This window comes from Gymnoscopelus microlampas (genome assembly GCF_963454915.1).
Source record: "Gymnoscopelus microlampas genome assembly, chromosome: 13".
In the NCBI taxonomy this organism is placed as follows: Eukaryota; Metazoa; Chordata; class Actinopteri; order Myctophiformes; family Myctophidae; genus Gymnoscopelus; species Gymnoscopelus microlampas.
Window position 1 is genome coordinate 39,041,090 of NC_139950.1, and position 25,352 is coordinate 39,066,441.

General features: G+C 42.8%; 1 protein-coding gene across 1 annotated transcript in view; it reads right to left on the reverse strand.

Annotated features, from left to right (window-relative positions):
* Positions 1-281: 281 nt before the first annotated feature.
* The window catches only part of plpp4 (phospholipid phosphatase 4), a gene marked incomplete at both ends in the record, with an annotated part of 86,468 nt that continues 61,397 nt past the window's right edge, over positions 282-25,352 (reverse strand). Inside the window, 4 exons of the mRNA XM_084076602.1 lie at positions 282-496; positions 4,747-4,917; positions 23,494-23,618; positions 24,921-24,984. Of these exons, the coding sequence (XP_083932728.1) occupies positions 282-496; positions 4,747-4,917; positions 23,494-23,618; positions 24,921-24,984 (575 nt within the window). The remainder of the gene's footprint in view (positions 497-4,746; positions 4,918-23,493; positions 23,619-24,920; positions 24,985-25,352) is intronic.

Here is a 25,352-nt window from a genome sequence, read left to right on the forward strand (position 1 = left end):
CAGCAGTGGTGGTGTCCCATATCCCTGGAATCCTCTCATACATAATTTCTAAATATAGACTAGCATCGCTGCTGATTCAGGAAGGGAATAACAACGAAAAGAAAATGATGCACAGTAGGTGTGAAATGGATGGAGAGAGAGGGGGAGGGAGGGAGGGGACGCTAGTGTTCACTGGAATGTGTATAAGTTGTTGTCACTCAGTCAGTCATTGGGGATGGGGTGGGAGGGCTTGTGGCTGGCTGGGTGAGGGTTCTAAGGGTGGTCTGGCTGCTGGCCGTTAGTCATACTGGCCCCTCAGTTAGCCCTTCCAGGGGCAGGCTGGTTGCGTTGTCAGTGGGCTGCTGGGGGTCATCCTGCGGGTGGGAGCGTAGTATGTGGGTTGCAGCAGTAAGACTGGCGTAAGGCAGGTGGCAGTCTGTGTGCAGAAATGGTGGGTAGTGCTGCCGGTAGCAGATATAAGCAAACAGCAACCCGATCACTCCTCCAACGAAGGCATCTGTGAAGTTTCAAATACACACGTTCAGTACACACACGTTTTCATTTGCGACCATATTTGCCAAGGTTTAGTATTATCGAGGCTTTCTGTCTGACAACAATGCCAGCAACAGTGAACGTTCTTTGTACGTCCACAAGGAGACAATTATTGTCAAAAACAACTTTTTGAAAGCACTCTCTAGTGCATCAATGAGACTGACCCTTGCCTTGTGATTTCCCTGACAGTTATCGGGACATAAACAGGAGGAGCTTTCAAGAGTATTTATTCAATTGTTAGGCAACGTTTCGACCGTAACCGGTCTTCATCAGGTCTTAATACATTACAAGGCAAGGCGTGTTTAAATACAGGAAGGAGAGGCACAATCAATGGCAGCTGTGGTATTAACCTACAAACACACCCACCAAATCTGCAGGCTCAGGCTGAATACAGTGATGCCATATAGAGAGCTTGTAGATCTAGGGAAGAGCAATACAGGGGCGGTAACGCCATTACAAAAAAAGGAAAAACATATTTCCAAATAAGGGCATTCAGGGTGGACAAGTTAAAAGGGCCAACACTAAAAAGTTCATGTGCAATACATTTACCATTCATAGCTCAAATGGACACATGAAAATTAAAAGTAACTCTATAATAAAAACGCCTAAAAGTAACGACCACTAACAAAGTATGTGTGCAGCAGAAGCAATGCAAAGAGTAGATAAGTAATAAAGAGGACAAAACAGAACCAATGCAAAATGTCAGGTATACAGAGAAATAATAAAAATAGAAAAATAACTAGAAAAAGTGCTCCTCGGAGCACAGGTCTCCGCCAGGTCAGGTAGGTTATTGCAGCCTCCTGGTGGCGCTATAATAGGCCAATGTTTAAAGGGTGCCATTTGTTCTTAGGCATTGCACGGCAATCGGACACAGCATTCATGGTTTAAAAAAAGTTTTTCTAAATTAGACCTGCTGGTGGTGCTATAACAGGCCAATGTTAAAAGGGTGGCATTTGTTCCTCAACATAGTGTGAATGTGTGTGCAAAAAACGCAATCGGACGGTGCGTTCATGATTTTGTTCAAAACAAGGCACTACTGCAAACTTTAGATGTCAATCTTAGCCAATTAGGATGGAATATGAAAAATCAAACACATCCGTCTTGATCACATGACTATGGAGATCATGTGTACCGATTTGCGTGAAATTTGGATAAAATCGGAAGGAGTAATATAAAAAAAAAAGTTTTACATAAGTCTGCAGGGCAAAATGCAGGGCAAAGGTTTTATCTTGACCTCTAGGGAGTGCGCATACAAAGTTTTACACAGATCGGTGCAGTTATAGGTAAAAACATGAATCGGCCTTTTATAGCGCCACCATGAGGCTGATTTGAAAATGTTCAAGTGGCATTTCTTCCTCGGCATAGTGGAAATATGTGTGCAAAATTTCACGGAAATTGCATCCTGTGTTCATGATTTGAGGCATTTCGTTGAAAACGAAGCACTCCTGCAAACTTTGGAAGCCATTTTTAGCCAATCAGGATGGAATATGAATATGTTTAATGACTATAGAGATACTGTGTACCGATTTGCGAGATTTTGGGACAAAATCTGTAGGAGTACTGTCAAAAAATATGTTTTGCACAAATCGGCCTCCTGGTGGCGCTATAAAAGGCCCAGGTGAAAAATTTGGGGCAGAAGTTCGGAATTGGCATCCAGGGAGTGTGTTTGCACAGTTTCGCTGCGATCAAGGCAACGGTGGCGGAGATTAGCTGGTCACACACACACACACACACACACACACACACACACACACACACGGATGGACGGGGACGGGGACGGACGGAGGGTAAAACATACTCTCTCGTGTGTACCAAATGGACCCTTACAGGGCTGTAACTCTGAGAGTCATGGGGGTCTGTGAAATGAAAAAGTTTGAGAACCACTGTAGTCTATGAAAACACCGTTATACTGTCAGGGATACAGTAAGCTAGTGCACTGAAGCCGTTTCCATGGTTACCATGCACAGTACGCCCATGGTGTTTACTCGCGGAGCGCTTGTTTGCCTGTCTTTTCATATAAAGACGCTTCAGATGCAATCATATACGCAGGCAGTGTCAGTCTGCCTCTGAAAAGACCTCTAAGGAGTGGGTGAAAGTATTTTGTGCTGGCTTCCTACAGCTGTAGTTACAATGTAAAAAACAAAAAGTAGTATGTAGAATGACATGATAACATTAAATCAACAGCCAACCAGAGTTTTGGCCAGTCTCCTGGCAACATGAGATACTTTTTACTTGGGTTGTTGAGAGAGTGATGCAACCAAACTGAAAGTCCAGGCTATGAATGTGTTCTACTGAGTGCTGGGCTCATGTTGCAGTGCAGACAGTACTTTGGACAGGCCCTCTAGCTCAGTGGATCTGGACAGGCCCTCTCGTGAGTGGGTTTGGACAGACCCTCTGGGACAGTAAGGACAGGCCCTCTGCGTCAATACAGTAGTATGTTATGACTCACAGGGGGGGTGGTGGATATGATCCAGACTCAAATGTTACGTATGCATCAAAATGCGGTTGCCTGATGATGTACTGTATATTGCATGTCAGCTGAAATAGAGACGTGAGAGTTGTATAGAGTTGTAAATCAAAACAACTGATTGTTTCCTGCTTGTGGGTGAATTGAATTACAATAGAGCATTGATATTGATTTCTACAAATAAGTAAAACCCTGCTACGTACAGTTGTAAAATGTTCATTGACTTCTGTCAACTTAAGTTAATACCCTGTAACCTGGAGCTGTATATTATGGTGCCATCATCCAGATAGTGACTGGAGCACCAGCACCGACTCCCAACCCCCCCACCCCGCCACGCCCCTGCCTCCTCACTCCCGAGACCAGAGTATGTATTAAGGGGAAAGTGAGTGTATTAGTATCCATCAAGCATGGCTCAGTAGTCAGGCTAATGGGGGCCCACTTGAGTTTAATGGGCCAAACTGCTGCAGCTTACTTACTGTACAGGGATTTGCTGAAGGATTCTTTTGTGTTCCATTAATGAAAACAAAAAGAATGGGTACAACTTGAGCAAAGAGGTTGTGGGCTCAAGAACTTTACAGGGACACACAGGGAGTTCATTTTGTGTCTGGAAATAGTTATGTGCCCAATTCTTGTGATAGTGGAATCCTGGTCGTTTAGAAAGGTTTTCTACGCTGTCGCCTTACAGCTAGAAGGTCCTGGGTTCGATTCCCGCCGGGGACACTGTGGACACTGGGGGCGTGTCCTCTCCTCACGCTTCATCAGTGCCCCTACCGTAGGTGGGGTTGGTGAAAGGGCCTCTCTGTGTGGAGTTCTCCCCATGTCCCCTAGGGTAGGTACCCTCATAAAAAACATGCAGTAATCCTGGTTGCTATACCGCCTCTCCCATGACAGCCGGGGCGCCTGATGGAGGGGAAAGGAACTGGTTGGAATAACGTGTTCCAATTCCAGGTGCTATGTCCTACCGGGGAATCTCCCCCCTGTCAGGTGATAAGAAGCGGCTTTCTAGCTCCTCATGCATTGAAGGAGGCATGAGCTCAGTTCTGGGCTCTCCCTAGGCTGGCAGAGCCCAGGATTACATACTATAGGCAATTGGCACTGCATGGTGGAAAAGTGGGTTTCAAAATCATGGGGGAAAAAAGAAAGAAAAGTTTTCTGTCTACTCTATTCCATATGGTATTCTAAGCATAATCAGTAGAGCATTACATGACTGTTGTCACGTCATGTTACTAATCCCCGATCCCATCCCTGTCTCTGCCTCCCTTCTTACCTCTCTCTCTCCAGCTCTTTCTGATGTGATGTGAGAAACAGATGGTTGGAATCATTCTCTGCCTTCAAGCCCTGATAGCTCATAATGCCACCTCATCCGTGGCAGCTTTCATTAAATCAGACCCACATACCCTATAGCTTATAGCATTATTAGCAGCACATTTTCACTTTAACACCATGGTGTTTTGGTTAAACAAGTGCATGGTCTGCCCAGCAAGACTGAGGCTCTTATTGTGTACTGTTTTATATACGTACATACATTTTGTTTTAGCAGTATGATGTGTGTGATGTGTTCATCATACCCATCGTAACTTTTTAAGTTTGAACAACCTTTTGGACAGCCAACCTCCACAAGCAGATTGAAATGTGAATTATGTTGAGTGGTCATTGAAATAATTTTTCATTGAGTCATTGAAATAAAACATTATACTCAAATCTAGATCCATTTCTCCTGTTCTGATGAAGTGAGTTGTGGAACAAACCTTGCCAGTGGTGTTTGTAGTCACACGTGCGGGACAAAGCGATCATCATGGCACTGTAGAGGGGCAGCACCATGGCACAAAGACGCCAACTACGCCCCCGACCTTGGTCCGTAAAACACTGCAGCTTCCCTGCCAGGTAGAAGGAGGTGAATCCAAGGCCAGAGAATGCAACTGGAAAAGAGAGATGATAGCAGAAAGGGAGAGAGGGAGGGGGAGATAGATCAAAGGATTGAGCATCAAATAGTATATCCTTTTAAAGCAGTGGCTCTCAAACATGTTTATGTCTAGGACACCCAAATTGATATATATTAAGCCACAGACCCTTGTTTGAAAATATGTTGTGCCAGCCAGGGACCACAGAACATCTTTGTTGTTTTATTAGATTTAGTCAGAATTCTACTACTGTCATGCTGTAGGTGGATAGAGTGAAACCTATATGATCTGAAGTGTCATTCTCATACATTCTCTCATTGGGCTAACTTTGAAATAATAGTGAAATTAAACCGTTCATCTTTTTTTCTGTGGAGCCACTGGAACCCCTTCAAGGACCCCTGCGGGTCTTCGGGCCCCACTTTGAGATGCTTTGTTTTAAAGACGGAAGCCGACCATGTCACAGAAAAAATATATTACTGTATCAGCATAATGCCAAGACCTACACTGTAATATAAAATCCAATCAGCAGAATGTCGTGACTAGACTGTATGACACACTTTCCCCGAACAGGGCCAACTACAGTATGTTCTTTTATAGATGCTTGGTAAGTGGGATGCACCATGGTGGATTCAAACCCCTGCAAACTCTGCAGTGGTAGGATTCAGATATTTTAATGAAGATTCGTTCACACTTTTTTTAATCGACATTATAGGCAAAGCGTTTCTGTTGTGCTGTAGAGTAATTTTTACATCGCACAAATCAGCATCTGTCTGTTTTCATAGGTTAAGTCAACATTGTGGCTGTTCCTGTGTGGAATAATGATGCAATAGTTCTGGTTTTGGTCTCAACACCCTTAATCGCCTACTAGTTGCTTACTATACAGTGTATGTGGTAACGGTGGTCTAACGCAGTTGTTTTATGCATGCCCCCCATGTGAAAACCTTAGGCTCAGCCTTCAGATTTGTTCTGGCATTGTTTCTCAGGGTGAAACACGGATGTAATGATCATTGCGTGTCAGCTACTGTCAATCAATTACCTGCACAATACAATACTGGGCTGATGAAGAGAGCTGGTGTGATTATAATAGACCCCACACAGCCCAGCAGCCATACCTCTTTGCTAAACTGCCATCTCAGAGTTGGCACAGGTCCATTCCCACATGTTATACCGTAAATGCCACGTCCGCAGCTTCTTTCCTGAAGCTATCAGGCTGCTCATTAACCCTTCCTCCCAATATGTATTGTCTGCGTGATTCATTGTTGTTTATTTTGTAAACTGTTGCTGTCCTACGTTTCATGTTGTACTTTAGCCAGGCCTAATTCCTGTGTATATCCTACATACTATACAGCACTGGCAATAAAGGGCTTCTGAGTTCTGAGTAAACAGAGCTACAGTATGTAGACAATACAAACATAGTGGAATGATGCAGTATTAAAAATTGGCACGCAATGGTAGACGCATATTGAAGCAATGAGTTCAATGACTTCAAGGAATTACAATAAACTAGAACAGTTCAGTAAATCAGCATCGTTTGCCCTTTCCGGAAGTGATGGATAACATAAACAATGTGTACGTATTTACTCGTGTAGTGATTGATAGTCTACTGTACTATGCTGTACTGTACTTTTCATTCAGGCTGAGATGTTACAGTGTGCTGGTGTAGTAGTATCTTGTGCTGTAGTCGGCTGGTTTCCCATAGATTTACAGTGATATAAAGGAAAACCTATCAAGGCCATTGCTGTCTCTTTCCATGTCCCTAGAAGCTCTAGCTCCCCTACAATGGAAATGAAGGGTATGTTGAGTGCCTTAATGGACCTCGAAAGTGAGGTTCCGGAAGTAAACATAAAAGTATTTTCAGCTATAATTTAGATTTACACGAGGTTCCTGGCTGTAAAATGTGTTCCTTTTGAAGTTGAAGCTTCACGTCTGTATGCAATCAATCTAAACAAAAACCTGTTTAATTTGCGATGTCATGGAGAAAAACTTCACAACCTACACCTCTAAGCAACAGTGTGGCATCTCTTTTTGGTGGAGTTCACACTACTATGGGAATGCCCATCAAACATTTCCCCCCAAATTGACATGTATTTGGCTGTAGACCCCCATCTGAAAATATTTTCTGCCAGCGAAAATAGGCGATCTACAAGCTCAAAGTAATGGGACGCGTTGTTTCTCAAACAAAGTATAAAATAAGGTAAAAACTGTAAAAACTGTTCCTCGTTTTGTTGTGGATCCCCTGGAACTTCCTCAAGCACCCCTTGGGGTCCCCAGAACACACTTTGAGAACCACTGCTCTAAAGATATGATAAAAAATATTATTGGAATTTAAATCCTATATTATGCAATTGTAGAATTGAGAAAACAGAAGAAACAGTTAATTTGCGCAAACATATCAGCACTCAAATAGTGCCTAAGAGTGCTCTTCAGTGTGCGTAGATTCTGTTCTTACCAAAGAACAGATCACAGCTAAGAAAATGTTGGAGTCTACCAAAATCTTCTTCAGAACTGCGTAAGTGGGTCCTATGAACAAATGTCCTCTTAAAGATGGAGTGCCATGATATTTTTCAACCCTAAAACCTGATCATAAGGTATTATTATTATGTAAGGATTTTTTTTCAAAAAAAAAAAGTGTACAGAAATTGTTTAAAAAAATGTTTTTATGTGGACACGCCTCCAGTTCATTAAGTATGCCTGGTTCTCACCTTAGCACCTCCTCCACCACCTTAGCACCACCCACCTGTCCTAGTCCCTCCTCCTCCTCATGCCCACACCTGTTGTGTTATGATAATGAGGGGGAGGGTATGTTTTTTGGGGGCTCTGTGATGTCACTAAAGGGCTGTTTCTCTATTGGCACGTTTGACCCTCAAGATTTCAGCCTCCAGGAAGAAACTCCAAATAATCAGAGAAGACATAAAACAACATAAAACCACCACCGGGGGGCTTAATGAAGTTCTATCAACCTCATAGACACATGAAAAACAGAAAAAGTGCAAAAACATGGCACCACCTCTTTAAGAACGGTTGGTGAATGAGGCCCAATGATTTGTTCCATGGATAAGGAAGCTGTATGGTTCAGAACCATGGACAGAGCTCACCTGTCCAGTGTCCACTGTACTACTCAACACCATGGACAGCTCACAGTTCATGTGGTTCAGAACCATGGACAGTACAGAGCTCCTCTCCAGCACTACTCGGCACCATGGACAGCTCCACTCTCATCAAACCTAGCATTGCAACCCACAGCTTACTGTATTATCGTGATTAGAAAAAAAAGCCCCTTCCTCTGCTAATTAGACTGTAATATTGTGTGTGTGTGTGTGTGTGTGTGTGTGTGTGTGTGTGTGTGTGTGTGTGTGTGTGTGTGTGTGTGTGTGTAATACGTCTATATAAATATATATTAACGTGTTATTGACGCGTTGACACATGACCGAAGTAATGGTGTTAATATTGTTAGCGCATTAACCTCCCATTTAAAAAATAGTCTCTTTTGACCCTTTGAAGCATCCGTAGGTCTAAGATCCACATGGCTTCCTGATCTGAACACTCCCTCTGCGCATCTAATCCAATCACAGCAGTTCAGGATTTGCTTATACGGCCATTTCAACCAATCACAGTGACTTCAGAACGCGTACATTTCTGCCTCTCACTGGGTCTGTCACCACTCCCCAGCCAGAGCGCACGGCCAGCGAGAGACAGCTGACACTCTATGTTCTGCGAAGCTCATTTCCCGGTCACAAGCATTTGGAAGTTGTCTTGTGTCTCTTCCAAAGTACCAGTGTTTCCTTGGCTTCACAGCCGACAAAATTTGACACCAACATTGGTCTCAAATGCAGAAGAAGAGTGTACTTCCGGGTGCTTCATGCGCTGCGAGCCTGCGTGAGCAACTTCATTGAAATGAATAGACCATTCTCCAGTTCTTATACACTCTATGGCGTGCACGGGTGTACGCTTCTTCTTGTTTGGAGTTTAACGGCAGGTTAATCCATCCTTAAGGCCTTTGCAGACAGGATGCGATTAGTCAATCAGTTTTTACCGCATGTGAAAAGACGCACAAATCGAACTGGGTTTGATTGGAAAAAAAACGCAGCGTCGCTTTGCATCGCCGCGCGGTAAATTCGGAGCCGGTGTGCATGAGGTCATTGAGATTCAAGTGTTAATTAAAAAAATTATGTTGTCCGTTTTTTTCGTTCGAAAGATCGCACCCTGTCTGCAAAGGCCTTTACTGTTGCATTGCTGCCACCTACTGTGGCAGTAATGCACATGTGGCAAGTGTATAGGATTCATTGGTGCACGCATGTGCAGTAGGGCCGCCACCTACTGGGCAAAATCAGGGGCAAAATTTCAGTTTGAATCAAAATGTAAAAACAAATACGATACTTAAATGCATGAAGGGCCTATTAAATGTCTGGACTCATGACTTGTGCAAAGATTGTAGACAATTGCATTACTGGTGTGCTGTGAGGAGGCGAATAAATAAATACAGGACTTGTTACAAATTAAGATATACGTGTAAAGGTCACACCCACGTTCGTCCTTAAGCCTGCCTATCTAATGCTGTACTGCAGTCACAAGTTGCTACCAAAGAGCTTGGTGGCAAAGTCACAGCTTAAAAAGCTGGAAAAAAATAAAAAGCCCTGTGTGTGTAAAAATGGATTAGATTAGATGTCCTTTATTGTCCACAAGGGAAATGAATTCTGCTCAGGTCAGTACAGTACAGACAAGACGATAAATACATATAGTAAATCATTTAGATAAACACCACAGTAAAAAGGCACCACAGTAAAATGTGTAATAGCAGGAGCTAAATTCTAAAATATACATTCCATTTTTGAAAGATTCAGTGAAGTCAAGAACTTCAATGCCCTCTACACACTCAGGTTGTGTGTGTGTGTGTGTGTGTGTGTGTGTGTGTGTGTGTGTGTGTGTGTGTGTGTGTGTGTGTGTGTGCACGTGCGCGTGTGCATGTGCATGCGTGCGTGCGTGCGTTCGCGTGTGTGCGTGCCTGTGTGTGTGTTAGTGTTTCGCGGGCTGACCGTGGCCCGCAGGTCCCGCAGGTTGAACCGCAGGGCGAGCGGACGGGTTTATAGATTACGACGCAATTATCGCAGGCGGGTGAAGCTGGTCAACCCACGGAAAACCCCCACCAAAACACACCTTCACGCTCTCTCTCTCTCTCCCTCCCTCTGTCCTCCCCTCTCTCTTTCTCTCTGGAAAGCAATTGAATGGACTTGCTTGTGTGTTGTTTTTTTTTGCCGGGTTGCGGGACAGGCTGGGTCGTTGATTTATATTCATTTTTGCGGGACGGGTTGGGGCAGGTTGGCTTTCTTCACCACCCTCTGTTTGTAGAGCCGTTGGAGGGGTGGAGCACTTCTCAGAGCTTGGACCCCAAGGTGTTCACACTCTGCAGGTTGGCCTTGTTGGTCTCTGAGAGCACCCTATACCAAGCCAGAGAAAAAGGTTATTAGGCTTTCTATATGGAAGATATAGAAGGTCTGGAGGATGGGAGGGCCAATGTCCATTCAGTACGCCTCAGGAGGTATGTCCGCAAAGATGGCCTGTGTGTTGTTGTTGTTGAAGGTCAGCCCACTGTTGATGGTGGTCCCGAGGTCCTACTAGCTGCTAACCCTCTCCACAACAAGAGCCTACAAGGATCTCCTTTGTCTTTTTCATATTCATCCAGAGAATAGCTTCTCTGCCTCCCCCCTCGAAAGGGTCAGGACTCTTGGAGGTGTTGACTAGTTCACACTGTCCAAGCCCCTTAGGTATCGTTAAAACAGGGCTGTTGTTTAGCTTACAGAGCACATAGAAGCTTTCTTTCCCAATCCGGTCAGTGCACATTGAACAGTCAACAAGACTATAACGACAGACAGATCTCTGTGCAATCAAAAAGTGCATTTTGTCTCAGCCAGTTAGTTCACAGATCATATGCTCCTAGTTAGCACGAGGACTGTCTTCCTGTCTTGTCTCATATCTCTCCTCTCTTCCTGTGCATTGTCCTGTCCTAAATAAATCATATGCCAAGAAATAATACTTTACAAAAGTGCAAACGTATGATGTATGATGGTATGATTTAAGTACCAATAACTGAGCTTAAGAAAAGACAGAGTAAAGAGTACAATGATGATTGAGGCGGGCTTTATAGTTTGTGATATGCAGTTCATATTGTGCAAGTAATGTACAAATGCATTCATATACCTGTACAACAGATCACCATGGTCAATTAGGCTACCAGTTAGAAGAAAACAGGACTGAAATAAAACTCTAGCTTCATGCGTAGATTTGTAAGAACCTGAGGTTTAAAAGAACCCCCCGAAAAGTAATAATATCCATTCCAAAGTTTCCTCATGCTTCCTCCAACATTTTATCAGCATTTAAATCTGGATTTAGTTGTAAAAGTTCAGTCTGAATAATATGAACCCAGCCTGCAATTTGGCAAGAGCTTCTGTAATGAAGGAACCAGCACATTAAATCACTGTATCATTTGCATAAAAATGACGGTTGGTGCGATCCACATTTTGACCATTTTGATATGAATTGAAAACTAGAAAAAGTGCTCCTCGGAGCACAGGTCTCCGCCAGGTCAGGTAGGTTATTGTGGCCTCCTGGTGGCGCTATAATAGGCCAATGTGAAAAGGGTGCCATTTCTTATTAGGCCTTGTGCAAATTTTTTTTGTGCTAAATTAGACCTGCTGGTGGCGCTATAACAGGCCAATGTTAAAAGGATGGCATTTGTTCCTCAACATAGTGTGAAGGTGCGTGCAAAGTTTGACCACAATTGGACGGTGCATTCATGATTTGCGGAGTTTTGTTCAAAACAAGCCACTACTGCAAACTTTAGATGTCAATCTTAGCCAATGAGAATGGCATATGAAAAATCAAACACATTCGTCTTGATCACATGACTATGGAGATCATGTGTACCGTTATGTGTGAAATTTGGATAAAATCGGAAGGAGTAATATAATAAGAAAATGTGTTTTACGTAAGTCGGCCTCCTGGTGGCGCTATAAAAGGCAGATGTGAAAAATGCAGGACAAAGGTTTTTCCTTGACCTCTAGGGAGTGCGCATACAGAGTTTTACACAGATCGGTGCAGTTATAGGTACAAACATGAATCCGCCTGTTATAGCGCCACCATGAGGCAGATTTGAAAATGTTCAAGTGCCAAATCTTCCTCGGCATAGTGGAAATATTCGTGCAAAATTTCACGGAAATTGTTCATGATTTGAGGCATTTTGTTCAAAACAGAGTACTCCTGCAAACTTTGGAAGCCATTTTTAGCAAATCAGGATGGAATATGAAAAATCTGAATGACCCGTTTTGTTTAATGACTATAGAGATACTGTGTACCGATTTGCGAGATTTTTGGACAAAATCTGTAGGAGTACTGTCAAAAAAAATGTTTTGCACAAATTGGCCTCCTGGTGGCGCTATAAAAGGCCCATGTGAGTGGGTTGAAGTTCGGAATTGGCATCCAGGGAGTGTGTGTGATCAGTTTCGCTGCGATCAAGGCAACGGTGGCGGAGATTAGCTGGTCACAGACGGACGGACGGACGGACGGACGGACGGACGGACGGACGGACGGACGGACAGGGGGTAAAACATACTCTCTCGCCATGCCTTTCGGCCTGGCAGAGACAATAATAGCAGACATAAGACTCTGGGGTACACGATTAAGAATATTTAGCCAACCACAGATGGGCCAATAAAATTGGATTCCCAACCACCCCACAGATATACCAATACTACAGAAAAAGAGTATCACTGCCACAGTATCAAAAGCTTTGGACCGGAATATAGAGGTATTTTCAGTGGTAACTGAAAAATATGTTTGAGATTTTCAGCACTTAGTTGATGTTAGGTTGCATGAATAAGAGCAGCGCTGGTGTTCTAATATTGAATGAATGAAAGGCAGCGTGACAGAGCTGGTGAAGGCAGTGCAGACTCAAGGTGATTAGTTTGCTGCCATGGCGGGCCAAACAGCACCCATCAGCACCCATCAGCTGGCCATTTGTCACTCGATCCCAAAACAGGCAGCGAATACTAAGGATGCTGAGATGTGTGTGTGCAGCCCTGCAGAGAGCGCAGCCAGGAGAAAGAGGAGAGTGAGGAAGAAAAGAACAATGGAATGGATGAGAGGGCTGAGAGAGAGTCCAGCTGTTCCTTTGGGCATCCTGCTGGCAGAGGACGATTTGGTTCCATTAAGAATGAAGCCTTTTCCCCAGTTCCTAAGTTGTTTTGATGACCTTCACAGTATAAATCTCTGGAATAACTTTCCAAGTTATTACTACGTTATTACTTAAATGTTTTATTATATTGTGCTGTACTTTCTTTTACCTTCTTTTTACCTTGTGTTCTATTATATCTGGCTGCACTAATTTTACCTCACTGTTTTTAATATATTTTCTTTCCTTTTTTCTTTTACAAAAGCCCTTCTAGGGATGGGTGTTGCAAATTAGCATAAGCTCTAAACACTATGATACTATCTCAGTTTGACTGTGTACACTGTGTGACTATCTAACCCAATCAAATAAACCAGAAGGAAAGAAACAAAGAATGGATGATACTGCTGATACTCTGGTTTTTCCATTTCCACAAAAGTGTAATGTCATGCACCTCAGGCTCCTATGCATATATTACCTCCGCCCCTGTCAGGCTCTCAGGACAAGCTAAGGAAATGCAGAGGAAGATGCTCAGGAGGCAGGAGTGAAACCAGAATGAGACTTTACTTTAGAGCAGGGGTTCTCATACATTCTTATACCAGGACCCCATTTTATGGGGGGAAATTCTTTGGCGAACCCATACTTGATTTATAGTGCATTGGTTCTCAAAGTGGGGTCCGGGGACCCCCAGGGGTACTTGAGGGGGTTCCAGGGGGTCCCCAGCTAGATGATGGACAGGAACCAAATGGACCCTTATGGGTCTGTAACTCTGAGAGTGTACAAATGGAACCAAATGGACCCGCGGGTCCATTTGGTTCCATTTGTACACTCTCAGAGTTAAATTAACATTGGTTTTACAATGTGAATTGGGGTCCCAGAGGTATAAATGCCATTAAATTGGGGTCCGTAGCCTAATGCATGTCAAAATGGGGGTCCTTGAAAGTAAAATGGTTGAGAATCACTGCTAGAGAGCCGTAAAAACCTTCTCTTATTGGGGTCCCTGGCTTATCTTTTCAAATGGGGGTCCGCGGGGTAATAAGTGTCAATTAGGGGGTCCTTGACATGAAAAAGTTTGAGAACCACTGCTATAGTGCATATTAAAAAATTAAGTGTATTTCAAAATGAGCATACGTTGACTTTCGGTGCGTCTGATGAAGATGTCTGACCGGGGCTTAACAGCCTCAATTTAAAGCAGAAAGTGCCTGTGTGGTCTGGTGGCTCAGCCAGTTGAGTCATGGACCCTGCGCTCCCTGCTAGCTGGGTTCAAATCCTACCCCCTTTGTGTCTCTCATGGCTGTCCTCTATATGCCCTTGGTTTTGTGGTTTCTGAACAACAAAGAATAAAATGCTGAAAAGCCTTTAAAAAGAAAGTAGCTTTAGTCCCAAAAAGAAGATGTGAAGGCCCAGAAAGGCCATTATGGTAATTATTCCACATGGATATTAAAGGCTTTGAAAAGTTATTCCCACAAAACAAAACAGGAGGGCGTCTAATGACAGTGAGCTTGTGGGCAGCACTTGAGTCATCTTCAAGATTATAGTAAAAAGTTCACTGGAGCCAAGTGATGCAGTTCTTAACCTCTCTGAAATGAATGGGTAATCTTCTGGCACAATGCAAGAACAAAGACTGATAAGAGTCAGAACATTAGAAGAGGATGATGACAATGAAGATGGGTTTCACAGTGTGCTGACAATGTTATCTAAAAGTTATCTAATGCTATCTAATCTGTTGTTTGTTTCTGAGTCGAGGCTGAAGCCAAAGGGTGACCGTGCCTTTGCTGTCAGGGCTCTCTGACTCTGGAATGGCCTGCCTGATAAATTAGGCAGCCTTCTTTTAAATCCCTTCTTAAAATGGAATTTTAATGAAAGGCCTATCCATAATTTAACATTAACATTTTTGACTGTTTAATTCTTAATGTTTTATTTCTGACTGCACTTTATATTTTATACATGTCGTCATGTTTCTTTTAACTATTTAATTTGTAACCCTTGGAGTTATTTTATTGTCATTTAATTGAGTTATTGTTTGCAAGGGGAATGTGTTGGATATAGTTTACAGTATGTGATTTGTGTTTTCGGTTACATCATGAATGATGTTGGTAAATACAAGGATTTGAGTTGGGTTGATGGTTGGTGTGTTATAAAGGAAAGATTGTTCCTGTCGAAAGCCATTGTCATGGCTCTTCCTCATCAGAGGAATCCACCCGTCATTACATTGGTGTCAGACTGCATCTAACCTAAAAGAGTCTCCAGGAGACAGCCATGACTCCCCACCATTCATCATCTCCGTTGACGACACGCTAAAGGGCTGGGCTTTAAGCTATCAGCCTCAACATCATCAGGCTTTGATGACAGCATACTACCCAGGGGATGGGCAAAGCTGCCTTATGGAGATGGAGGACTTCCAAGTGTCTACCTTGCCCGTGTCCAGACAGTGGCTCAATTCAACAGATGTATGGACAGCTTCATTGTCATTTTATATGGCAGTGGAGGGGCTGGGAGTGCAAGTGCACTCTTTCCTTTGTGGAAGGGGACGAGCTTCACAGTACACTGACTGCTCTCATGGCCGATTGGAATTGTTACGAATCGATGCAGTCATAACAAACCAACAAGAGGAAGTGGTGCTGTATGCCATTATGCATGCACATTGGCCCGGCAGGTGAGCCAGTAGGATACAACAGCAGTGACAACACAGAGAAATGTGTATGGGAGGTATCAATTGGCATAACAACTAAATTGGGGAGGGAAAAAAAAGTTAAAAAAAACAGAACAAAAAAAAAAAGCACACCACCACCACCCAAAAGGGGCAAAAACAGGCTCGGGAGTACAAATGATGTGGGGGAACACTTTGCCTCAGACGCACAGGGGTGGGCTTTTGACCCATTTGGGAAGAAGAGCCTTTCCACACTAGGTGACCCTCATGCTGGGGCCTCGGCGCCTCTGGGTCCTACTGTAGATAAGCAATGCTTGTGTTGGGTGTGTGGGTTACTGGAGACAGTTCAACCCCTCAGGTGGGGGCTGTGTACAGTAGGTCAATCATATTGACGATGGGGGTAAATGCAGGAAGCACACCTCTTGCCATGTATTTCAGTTAGGTTCGTACTTTGTGGGTTATAAATAAAAGTGTTCCTATCAAAAAACATTATCATGGCTCTTCTTCATGCTTTTTTCTAGTTATCCTACTATAATTCTAGTAACGTCTGTAGTGGTGAGTAGGTAGGTGAAGCTACCCGGTTCTCCTCAGTGGCTGGAGCAATTGCTCTGATTTTGCACACAGCCATTGACCATTACCATCTGAACTTAACTGTGAAGCCCGTTTTTCAATTTCATCAAATCTCAGCTTCTTATTAGCGTTTTTGTGTCAAACACTGTCGCCATGGTTACGGGGCTGCCCAGCTATGGGACGAACTGCCTCCCTGGTTGCCAGATCATGTGCGCATATCCCAAAAAAACAATCAAGAGTGAGAAGAACCCTTCTCTCGCAGAAGATATTCATTAATCTTACTGTGGAGCCACAAGTTACTGCATAAACGGAATATGAAATAGGCTGCCAAGTAAGCGAAAAAGAAAATATCAATCCAATAGTAATGTGTTTATTCAGATTGAGGGTGCAGGTTAATGTTTCATTCACAATTGTCTCAACAGGAAAATCTGCTTCATGACGTGAGGCTATACCTCTGAGCTGGACTAGATTACTGCATGGCTCATCACCTGTCACAAAACCCCCCCACAAAAAACATCCTAATTAAATTATAATTACATTTATGCATAATCAAAAGTGCTTACAGAGCAAGAGGACAACAGAAGAGGGAACACATTAAAACAGAAGGTGAACAAATAATGATGGCGCGTGCGTGCGTGCGTGCATGCGTGTGGGAAATTTTACAGTAATCATACCCTACTTAGAGAAGAAGAAAGGAAATGTGGCTATTAAGACGAGAACAATGTTTTTTAGGCCATTGAAAATGGCCTAAAAAAATCTCTACTTGTCTGATTCTCAGGCATGAACGATATTTTATTTTTAAACTAAATAATCACATTCGAGCTACACGGATACGATATACTACAATATTCGTTATACATTGGTTAAAGTAGACGATCTGCGGCGCATTGTGAGCTTGAATCTTTTAAAAAATTGAAAAATGTTCGTCGATGACAAATAGGGATGCCAGGGCTAACATGGTTAAGCAGTACAGTAGGTTGGGTAATAAATGCATGCTTGTGACTCATTAGCAATGTATCCATGCAAAGGCTACAGAAAAGCTCTTTTAAAAGTACTTTCAATTACCTAACTGAGCAGAGACAGAATTTTGCATTAAGCCAAACAAAATTTGCATTTTCCTGAACATTTCCTCCATTTCACTTCTTTCTGAAGTGGCCCCTTGACCCCTGCATGCACCATTGGGAGAACCCTCCAACTATGTCAGAAGCGTTGCATATTAACCAGCCACCTGCACTGAGTCTAACTGACAGGAAATCTTCATTAGCATTCTGTTATTGTACCTCAAGCTTTGGATATTACAGGCAGACTGGAATGCACAGTCATGGCCACCTGAGCAGGTGGGCAATTGAGTCTTGTACAAATCCCTAGATGAATCTGATTCAAATAATGGAAAAACGAATTATTTAATCAATCAATCAAATTTCACTGTCATAACACAAATACAGGGTAAAAGTAAGGTGAAATTCTTTGTTTAAAAGAACGGAGAATAAAAGCGAAGAGCATAAAAAAGCATGAAAGATCCCATTGGTGCGCCGTTTGGTGCGCCATCCAGAATAACAAATGTGCCGGTGCCTTCCCCTCTGAGCTGCCAGTAGCTCAATTGGTGCTAGTGTTAGCAGCATATAGATTGTTTACTGATTGACACAACAGAGCGAAGTCATTCCAGCTCTTAATGTGCAATCTCACAGCCTGTCAGAAAGTTTTTAGTTGAGAAACGATCCGAGCCGGCAGCGGAGAGAAAGAGAAACTCAGCTGTGTGTGTGTGTGTGTGTGTGTGTGTGTGTGTGTGTGTGTGTGTGTGTGTGTGTGTGTGTGTGTGTGTGTGTGTGTGTGTGTGTGTGTGTGTGTGTGTGTGTGTGTGTGTGTGTGTGTGTGTGTGTGTGTGTGTGTGTGTGTGTCGCGTATGCGTGGCTTGTTTTCATAGACCTGGTTCCTGATTTGTCTCGCAGAATCTGGCAACACTGCTAGTGGCTCCCCATTGGCTTAGACCTGTTGCTTATTTCTCTTGCAGAATCTGGCAACACTGCTAGGCCGCCATAGCTTAGGAGGACGAGACCGCCTGTTCAGAGTATGGGAAAGTATCGCTTAACCCATTTAGGGCGGGAACCCCTATTTGTAACTATACCTTTCAAGACGAGAACCCCTTTTGGGGTTGTTGTTGCTATGTTCAGCATTGCAACATATGTATGTCATTTTTGAATGAATATATGAAGTTTTTCAGAAAACGTCAGGATTTAGAAGCCGTTTTTAGGATCGGCCTCAGGTCTAAATGGGTTAAAGGACAGCCAATGATAGAAAACATGTCGACAATCTGTTGAGAATCTGTTGAGAATCTGTCGAACACATGTTGTCTCTTCTTAGACCAGCTCGCAAGCTGGTAAAAACCTGATCTATGTGCACATTAGAAGTGAGTAGGCTACAGTGTCTGTATATGCAATAATATGGCCAATGTCATGACATAGACCATGTTATATTTACATTGCATTTTGTGTGATTGGAATCAGTATAGAGAGTCCTCCTCCCCTCAGTAAAGAGATGGATGGATGAGGGTCAGAGAGTGGGGACAATTTTAAATTCATTCGGTGTATACATTTTAAATCCTAGCCCCAGACTATATTGCATAAAGCCCCAGTGGTGGCCTACTATGTATTTTTAAGGCGACTTTCACCATTTTATGTTAGTTGCAAACTGCTCTGTTATATTGTTGTTTATATTCATTACAAATCCTTACATTTTGGTGGGTGCTCCTAATTTTTTTTCTGGTGCTCCTACGTTTTTTTAATGGGAGCACCAGTTCTACCAAGTGAAAAAGTTCATTTTGAGCCCTGTCATTGTATACACTATTTATACTGTCCTTGACATAGATTAGCACACCACCGCCCGACCATCAGCCCTGTTTTGTGCCTGTGTACATATCATAGCCACGTACATTTAATTTATCTGAAGGGAAGTTTTCAATTTGCGGCCAAGTCTCTGTAAGCTGGACTTTATAAAGTCCAGATTTGATTCATATAGAAGATGTAGATTTAGATATAGTTTCCACTTTTGGGAATAGCCCTTTGAGTATTCAAATATCTGTCTAATAGCATGGTTTAGCCCAAGGATCCTATACAATGACGTATGACATGGTTCACTGACAAATTTGAAACTATGGTGCTATGAAAGCCAGGTTTATCTGCCTTTTTGAATACTTTGATGATACAGTTTATCCATTGTGCATCAGGTTTTATACTCCCAGTTGGCCAAAGAAGAACGTCTGCCCCAAATCTCTGCTTATAACTCTTGAACCTGTACTGTAGGTTGTACAATCAAAATATTTTTTTCCAAATGGATTTCTTAGAACTCCCCCATATAGGTCCAGTCCATTTGTGCCAGACTTTTCCCGCTACTTTGTGTTTTCTTCAGAACACACTTTTTGCTACTACTCCTAAAAAAAAAATCCAAAACTCACACAAATCGTTACACATTATCTCTGGAGTCATGTGATCAAGATGTATCATTCAGATTTGTTCAGATTACATTCTTATTGGCTATGACTGCCATCCAATTATTGCAGACCCTGGATACGCAACGCGGAGTGGCGGAGATCTGCGCTCCAAGGAGCACACTAGTGTTCACTTTATCTGTAGTCAGGCCAAAAAGAAGAGAATACAGGGTTTATGGTTTACAAAATATCTACTTTGCAATAGTTTTTAATGGCTGCTCAGAGAGAAAGCTTTAATGTTTGTTGTGTTGAGTATGAATAATAAGTAGGTGGTTACGACTGTCTGTCCCAGCTGAAGCTTATTGGTACCTGCTTGGTTTATTGCTGTCTGGTTACGGGTACACTGAGTCTGGGTGGGTTTGTTTTTATCTGTTTGTTTTTCACTTTTTGGATCCTGTCTTATCCAATTTCTGTTACTCACACGCACTTACCTACAGGGAGAAATACAAAATCTAATCTAAAAAAAACGAATCTGCTGTAAGAGTTTTGGAATGCAATATCTCTCGGTAAAAAAGGCCGATATAAAATACAACAGCCCAAGATATACAATTTTGTCTTGGCTGCCTAAGAAACCTGTTTGTGTCATACTGTGTATAACCTACTCACAATCACATAAGAGCGTAAATAAAAAAGTGGGACATGCTCATTATTGTACTGTATGTCCTTCTAAGTGAGGGCACTCACAAGCTCACAACTGGTAAACTGACATGAAGCGCAGTCAGTGTCTGTCGCCAAACCTCACCCACCATCCCACTGGGATGGTGGGTGAGGTTTGGCGACAGACATTTGGTATTTTCTGGACTGGAGAAGTGGCTTAGTTGGTTTGATTAGGCTGAATATAAAAAAGGATGTGATGCAGGTGGATCAAAACATCTTCACAGCTTTGAGTGCACTGGACTATGAAAGGCAAAAGCTTGATACTAGTCCACTGCACTCTATCTGCATACATGTCTGCTCCCGGTTTTAAACCCTACATAAGAAATTAATCGCATTTCCAGCTTGAGGGAGTCATACCAAAGTGAAACAGACGATCATCATTTATAAAACAAGTCTGTGATTTTGAAGTGTGGCTCCACCAGCTGAAGTGTGCTGAAAAGAGAACTGGACCGGCATGTGACTTGCTATACACCGGTAGACCTGGTCCAAGCAGGTGGGCAGTGGCTGGTGCAAATTGTAGTCCTTAGACAGACCCCCTACTGCGCCAATCCATACAATAGAGTCCTCAGATGAGTCCGGTGCTCTAGTTAAAAGCCTAAGCCTTCTAAAGAAGTGGCTCTTTAGACGATTTTTAAAAGTGGCCAGAGAGGTAGCCTGTCTAACTTCCAGAGGAAGATTGTTCCACAAAAGTGGAGCCCTAACGACAAAATGCTCGATCCCCTTCTGTAACAAGACATGACAAATCACAGGTTTACAGAAGTAAAAAAAGTGGGTGAAATTCGTTTTGTTCAAGTTCTATCCTTTTTGTTATTTCCATAGGAAAAAAAGGAAAGGGAAGAAGAAGAAGGGGGGAGAGATTAATCAAAGAAACAAACAAATGATCTACATATTTACACATAGTACCTGAGGTAAGATATAAAGATGCGTGAGCATAGCAGCATCTATCATTAAATGATCTGTCTGTCATTAAATGTTTCGATGAATTGAGTACACAGGACCCCAAGGGACACAAGCCATAGCGCTTTCTTGGGTATAATCCTCTTAGCTCTTAACTGTACTTTCCTGTGCTTTTTGGGGCAAACTGATAATAAAGTATTCAATCAATCAATCAATATTCAAGGACCCCAATGGAAACAAGCCATATAGTGCTTTCCTCTTAACAGACCTTGTATTGAACTGTACTTCCCTGTGTTTATCTTTGCAAACGGTTAGTAATAAAGAATTCAATGAATCATGTATAGCTGGTAGTGTGGCCGTAAGATACCGTTTAGGGACAGACAGTGCCAGCTACCTTGTGCGTAATTCACAGGTAGCGGGTAAGGCTAACGAGTAAGATAGGGCCCTAGGTCTTCCTTTAAGACTGTCTGCCTCCATTCTCTGAAGCATAATGTGTGGGCATACTCTGTCATACATACTGGAAGGGGGACACAGACAGGAAATTGGATATGGGTGCTCCCTGTCCCCACTGTACAGCTCTGTCAATCACAGGCCAACTGACTAACTACACAACACCATGAGGCCATTAGAGCTGGCTTGTCGCAATATACTGTGTGTGTGTGTGTGTGTGTGTGCGTGTGCGCGCGCATGCGTATTTATATTTACAGTATAATAAATATAAGTAACACTGCGGTAAAGAGAGACGTCCACAACAGCTGTAGTGCTAATAAAAAGTTGACTGTGCAATTATCAGGTACACAACATTTCGCTTCACTGTTATTTATTTTGTCTTGCACCATCGACTACTGGATATGCACAACATAGCTCTTTGATACAGTTGCATTGCACTTAGAACTGTATGTATTCCTACACACAGTCTGCAGTCTGATGGATTGTCGTCAATTAAAATAAGCAGTCTGCCATCATTTAGTTCTCTTAACTAAATTGCTCATTGCTCATTGCTTTTAATGCTAAAAAAAAAGGGAAGTCTTGCACGCACACTCCCACTAAGCCAAGGAAGAATCTCCACCAGCGCCACCATGAGGCAGATTTTTGCTACACACATTTTTTGCTACTACTCCTACTACTCACACGAATCTGTATACATTATCTCTGTTATCATGTGATAAAGATGTATTTCTCATATTCCATTCCGATTGGCTATGATTGGCATCCAAAGTTTGCGGGTTGGCTTGTTTTGCACAACAAATTATTAACGCTACGCCCGATTGCTGTGCAACTTTTCACGCACATTCACAGTAGGCCAAGGAAGAACCTTCGGCCCACATTTTTTCACATCTGAAAATTATATTCAAGTACAGTACTTGAGTACATGTACTTAGTTACTTTCCACCACTGTCAGCATTAGATTAATTGCTTACTCACCTTCTGCAAAGATGACGAAAGAGAACACACTTTTGTTCCATAGGCCCACATTGTCTTGGTTTCAGAGAGCATGGTGGTAAATATGAACTTTTGCCCCAAAGTCTTTATATTCCATATAATGTCCGATGTCCACGTCCGTGTTGTTTACTTTTTACTGATGGGACAACATACGTTTGACGCAAGTCGTCAAGGGGCCTTCATGGAAATCTGTTTCCTTTCAAAACGATGCGCATTTCAAAATAAGAGTTTTTTAAACTAAGAAAGATTGTCATTTTTGCAAAATATTTTATACAAATATACAAATGATCCTTATTTTTTTTATATGCTGTCCAAACACAATGGCTAGAGACTGTGATGTTCAATACAGTACTGTAGGTAGGAGTGGGTATGTATTATGCAAAAAGATCTCTTTTCTTCACTGCAGTCTCAGTTTCACTATAGGTGAGTATTTTATTGGAGGTCAAGGACCTCTCTCTCCACAGCATACACCTCCACATAGTACCAAGCAAGTAGCTGTTGGACAAAAGCAAAACCAGCATGTTGAATTATTCAACACGCTGCAGGACTCAAGATGGATCAGTTGTTTGGTGAGATGCTCTGAAACACACACACGCCGCTCCCAGATAAAGCTAGGCAAATAGCAACGGCCATTACGCAGTTAACGTGTCAGCTCTGATGTGTGTCTCAATGTGTGGCAATGTGTTCTCACTGCTGGCAGTGGTGCAGTTTGAATGGATGACTGTTACTCACAGGAGGAATGGCTGCTTGGGAAGCTCTTGCGTCCCTCGGCCACAAGATCTGGTTCTCCGGTACAAAGCATCTTAGCGTTCACCTGTCCATCTGGGAAGCAACGCTGGAAATAGTCTGGCCTGGGCCTGAGAGATAAAAAAAAAACAGAAAATAGAGGAAAAGCAAAAAGGAAACATGACATACAGTTCCAATGTAATAAGACTTAAATTATGTTTGACACCAATTGGTCCCTTCAGTTCATATTTATGAATAAAACATGAGATGGTGTTTTCCAATGCTCGGCCATACGTGTAGTCTGTCAGAGCTGGGAAGTCTGAGGTGGAACTCTGCACAGCCAGTAACTCAGGGCCGGACTGGGACCCAAATTCAGCCCTGGCATTTTGGTCCGGACCGGCCCACCACCCCCTGGGCCGTTTTGTCAACGGGGGGGGGGGGAGCGTTTCACTGCGTCAGCCCAGCCCTGCACATGAACTCTGCAGCCGCACTGGGGCCCCTGCTGGAAAGCATCCCAGCCCAAACATTAACGTAACTAATAATTGGGCCGCGCCACCCGGAAATGACCGTAATATTTCCTAAAACAGGAGCGAAAATATTTTTTCCCAAAAAAAAAAGTCCGCCGCTGCAGTAACTGGGCATTGAGTGTGACTGTTTGAGGCTAGTGGTTCTGTCCATGTCGCCTACCCATTTATTAAGCAATCGAACCTACTGTATAGTAGTCTCTCTATTATGGGGTGAACATTTGGAGAAAATAGCAGATCTACGCGTTGTGAGCTTGTATTCTGGATATTTTCAGTGGTTATGAAGTATTAAGTGGTCATGCCGTTAGTCTGATATCTGCTGCCTATTAATCAACTGTTTGAATGCATGCAATGTCCTATGCTAGTGGTTTACAAACCTTTTGGGCAAATCCAAAGGCACACCTAGCGAAAACAAGCTCACAACACGTTGCATCTTGAGACATTGTGAGCTTGTTGTACTGCGATTTTGGATATTTGTGAAATTGTGTGAAGATATTTTGTAAATGCAAAACAAAAATAAAAATGTCACAAATTGGGGTGGCAGGTTGAAAGTGGTTAAAATATATTTTTTTTAGGCTATACAATGTCCCTATACCTGCATACTCTAATCACCTCTGCGCTGATTTATTGAAAAAGGTCGATGTTTTGGTCGCAAGGACCTTTCACAAGAGAAGAGAAAGAGAGCGAGAAAGGTCCTTTGGGCCCGAAATGTCGACCTTTTTCAATAAATCAAACATCGACCTTTTTCAATAAATCAGTGCAGAGGTTAGAGATCAGTGTGTGTGGAGGAATGTACTTTTTTCTGTAGACATTGGATCTTTGGGGGATTAGATTCCCTGCACCACAGAAGAGCCAGAGCAAATGGTGTGTGTGTGTGTGTTGCCTTCAATTATTCTGTGCATACTGTACCTTCCAACAATCAACTTGATGGTGTTTGTGAAGACTCCATTCAAAGCCAGAGCCAGGGACACAGCTGGATGGGAAGGACAGATTAACACAATGTCATTTTACAAACGTCAGTGGCTTCAGAATTATCGTTGTGGAACGGCGGATGAGGCTGACGCTGCATTTTACCGCACATTAATTTGTTTCACAGATAACGCATGAAATGCTGCTGGCCAAAACGTTTAGCTCAGTTGTACCATCCATGCAATGAAGTTTCTGGTTCCGTACCCACTCTTCTGACATAATGAGCAAATAAAACAGACAATTACAGGCTTCACGGGATTCGTCACGGCAACGGCGAGGATTGGAATTTAGTCACGATTGACGTGTAAAATCACTCTCATTATTTCTCAGCGTTTACGGGACAGCAGCATGGCGGCTGACGCCTTAAGGCTG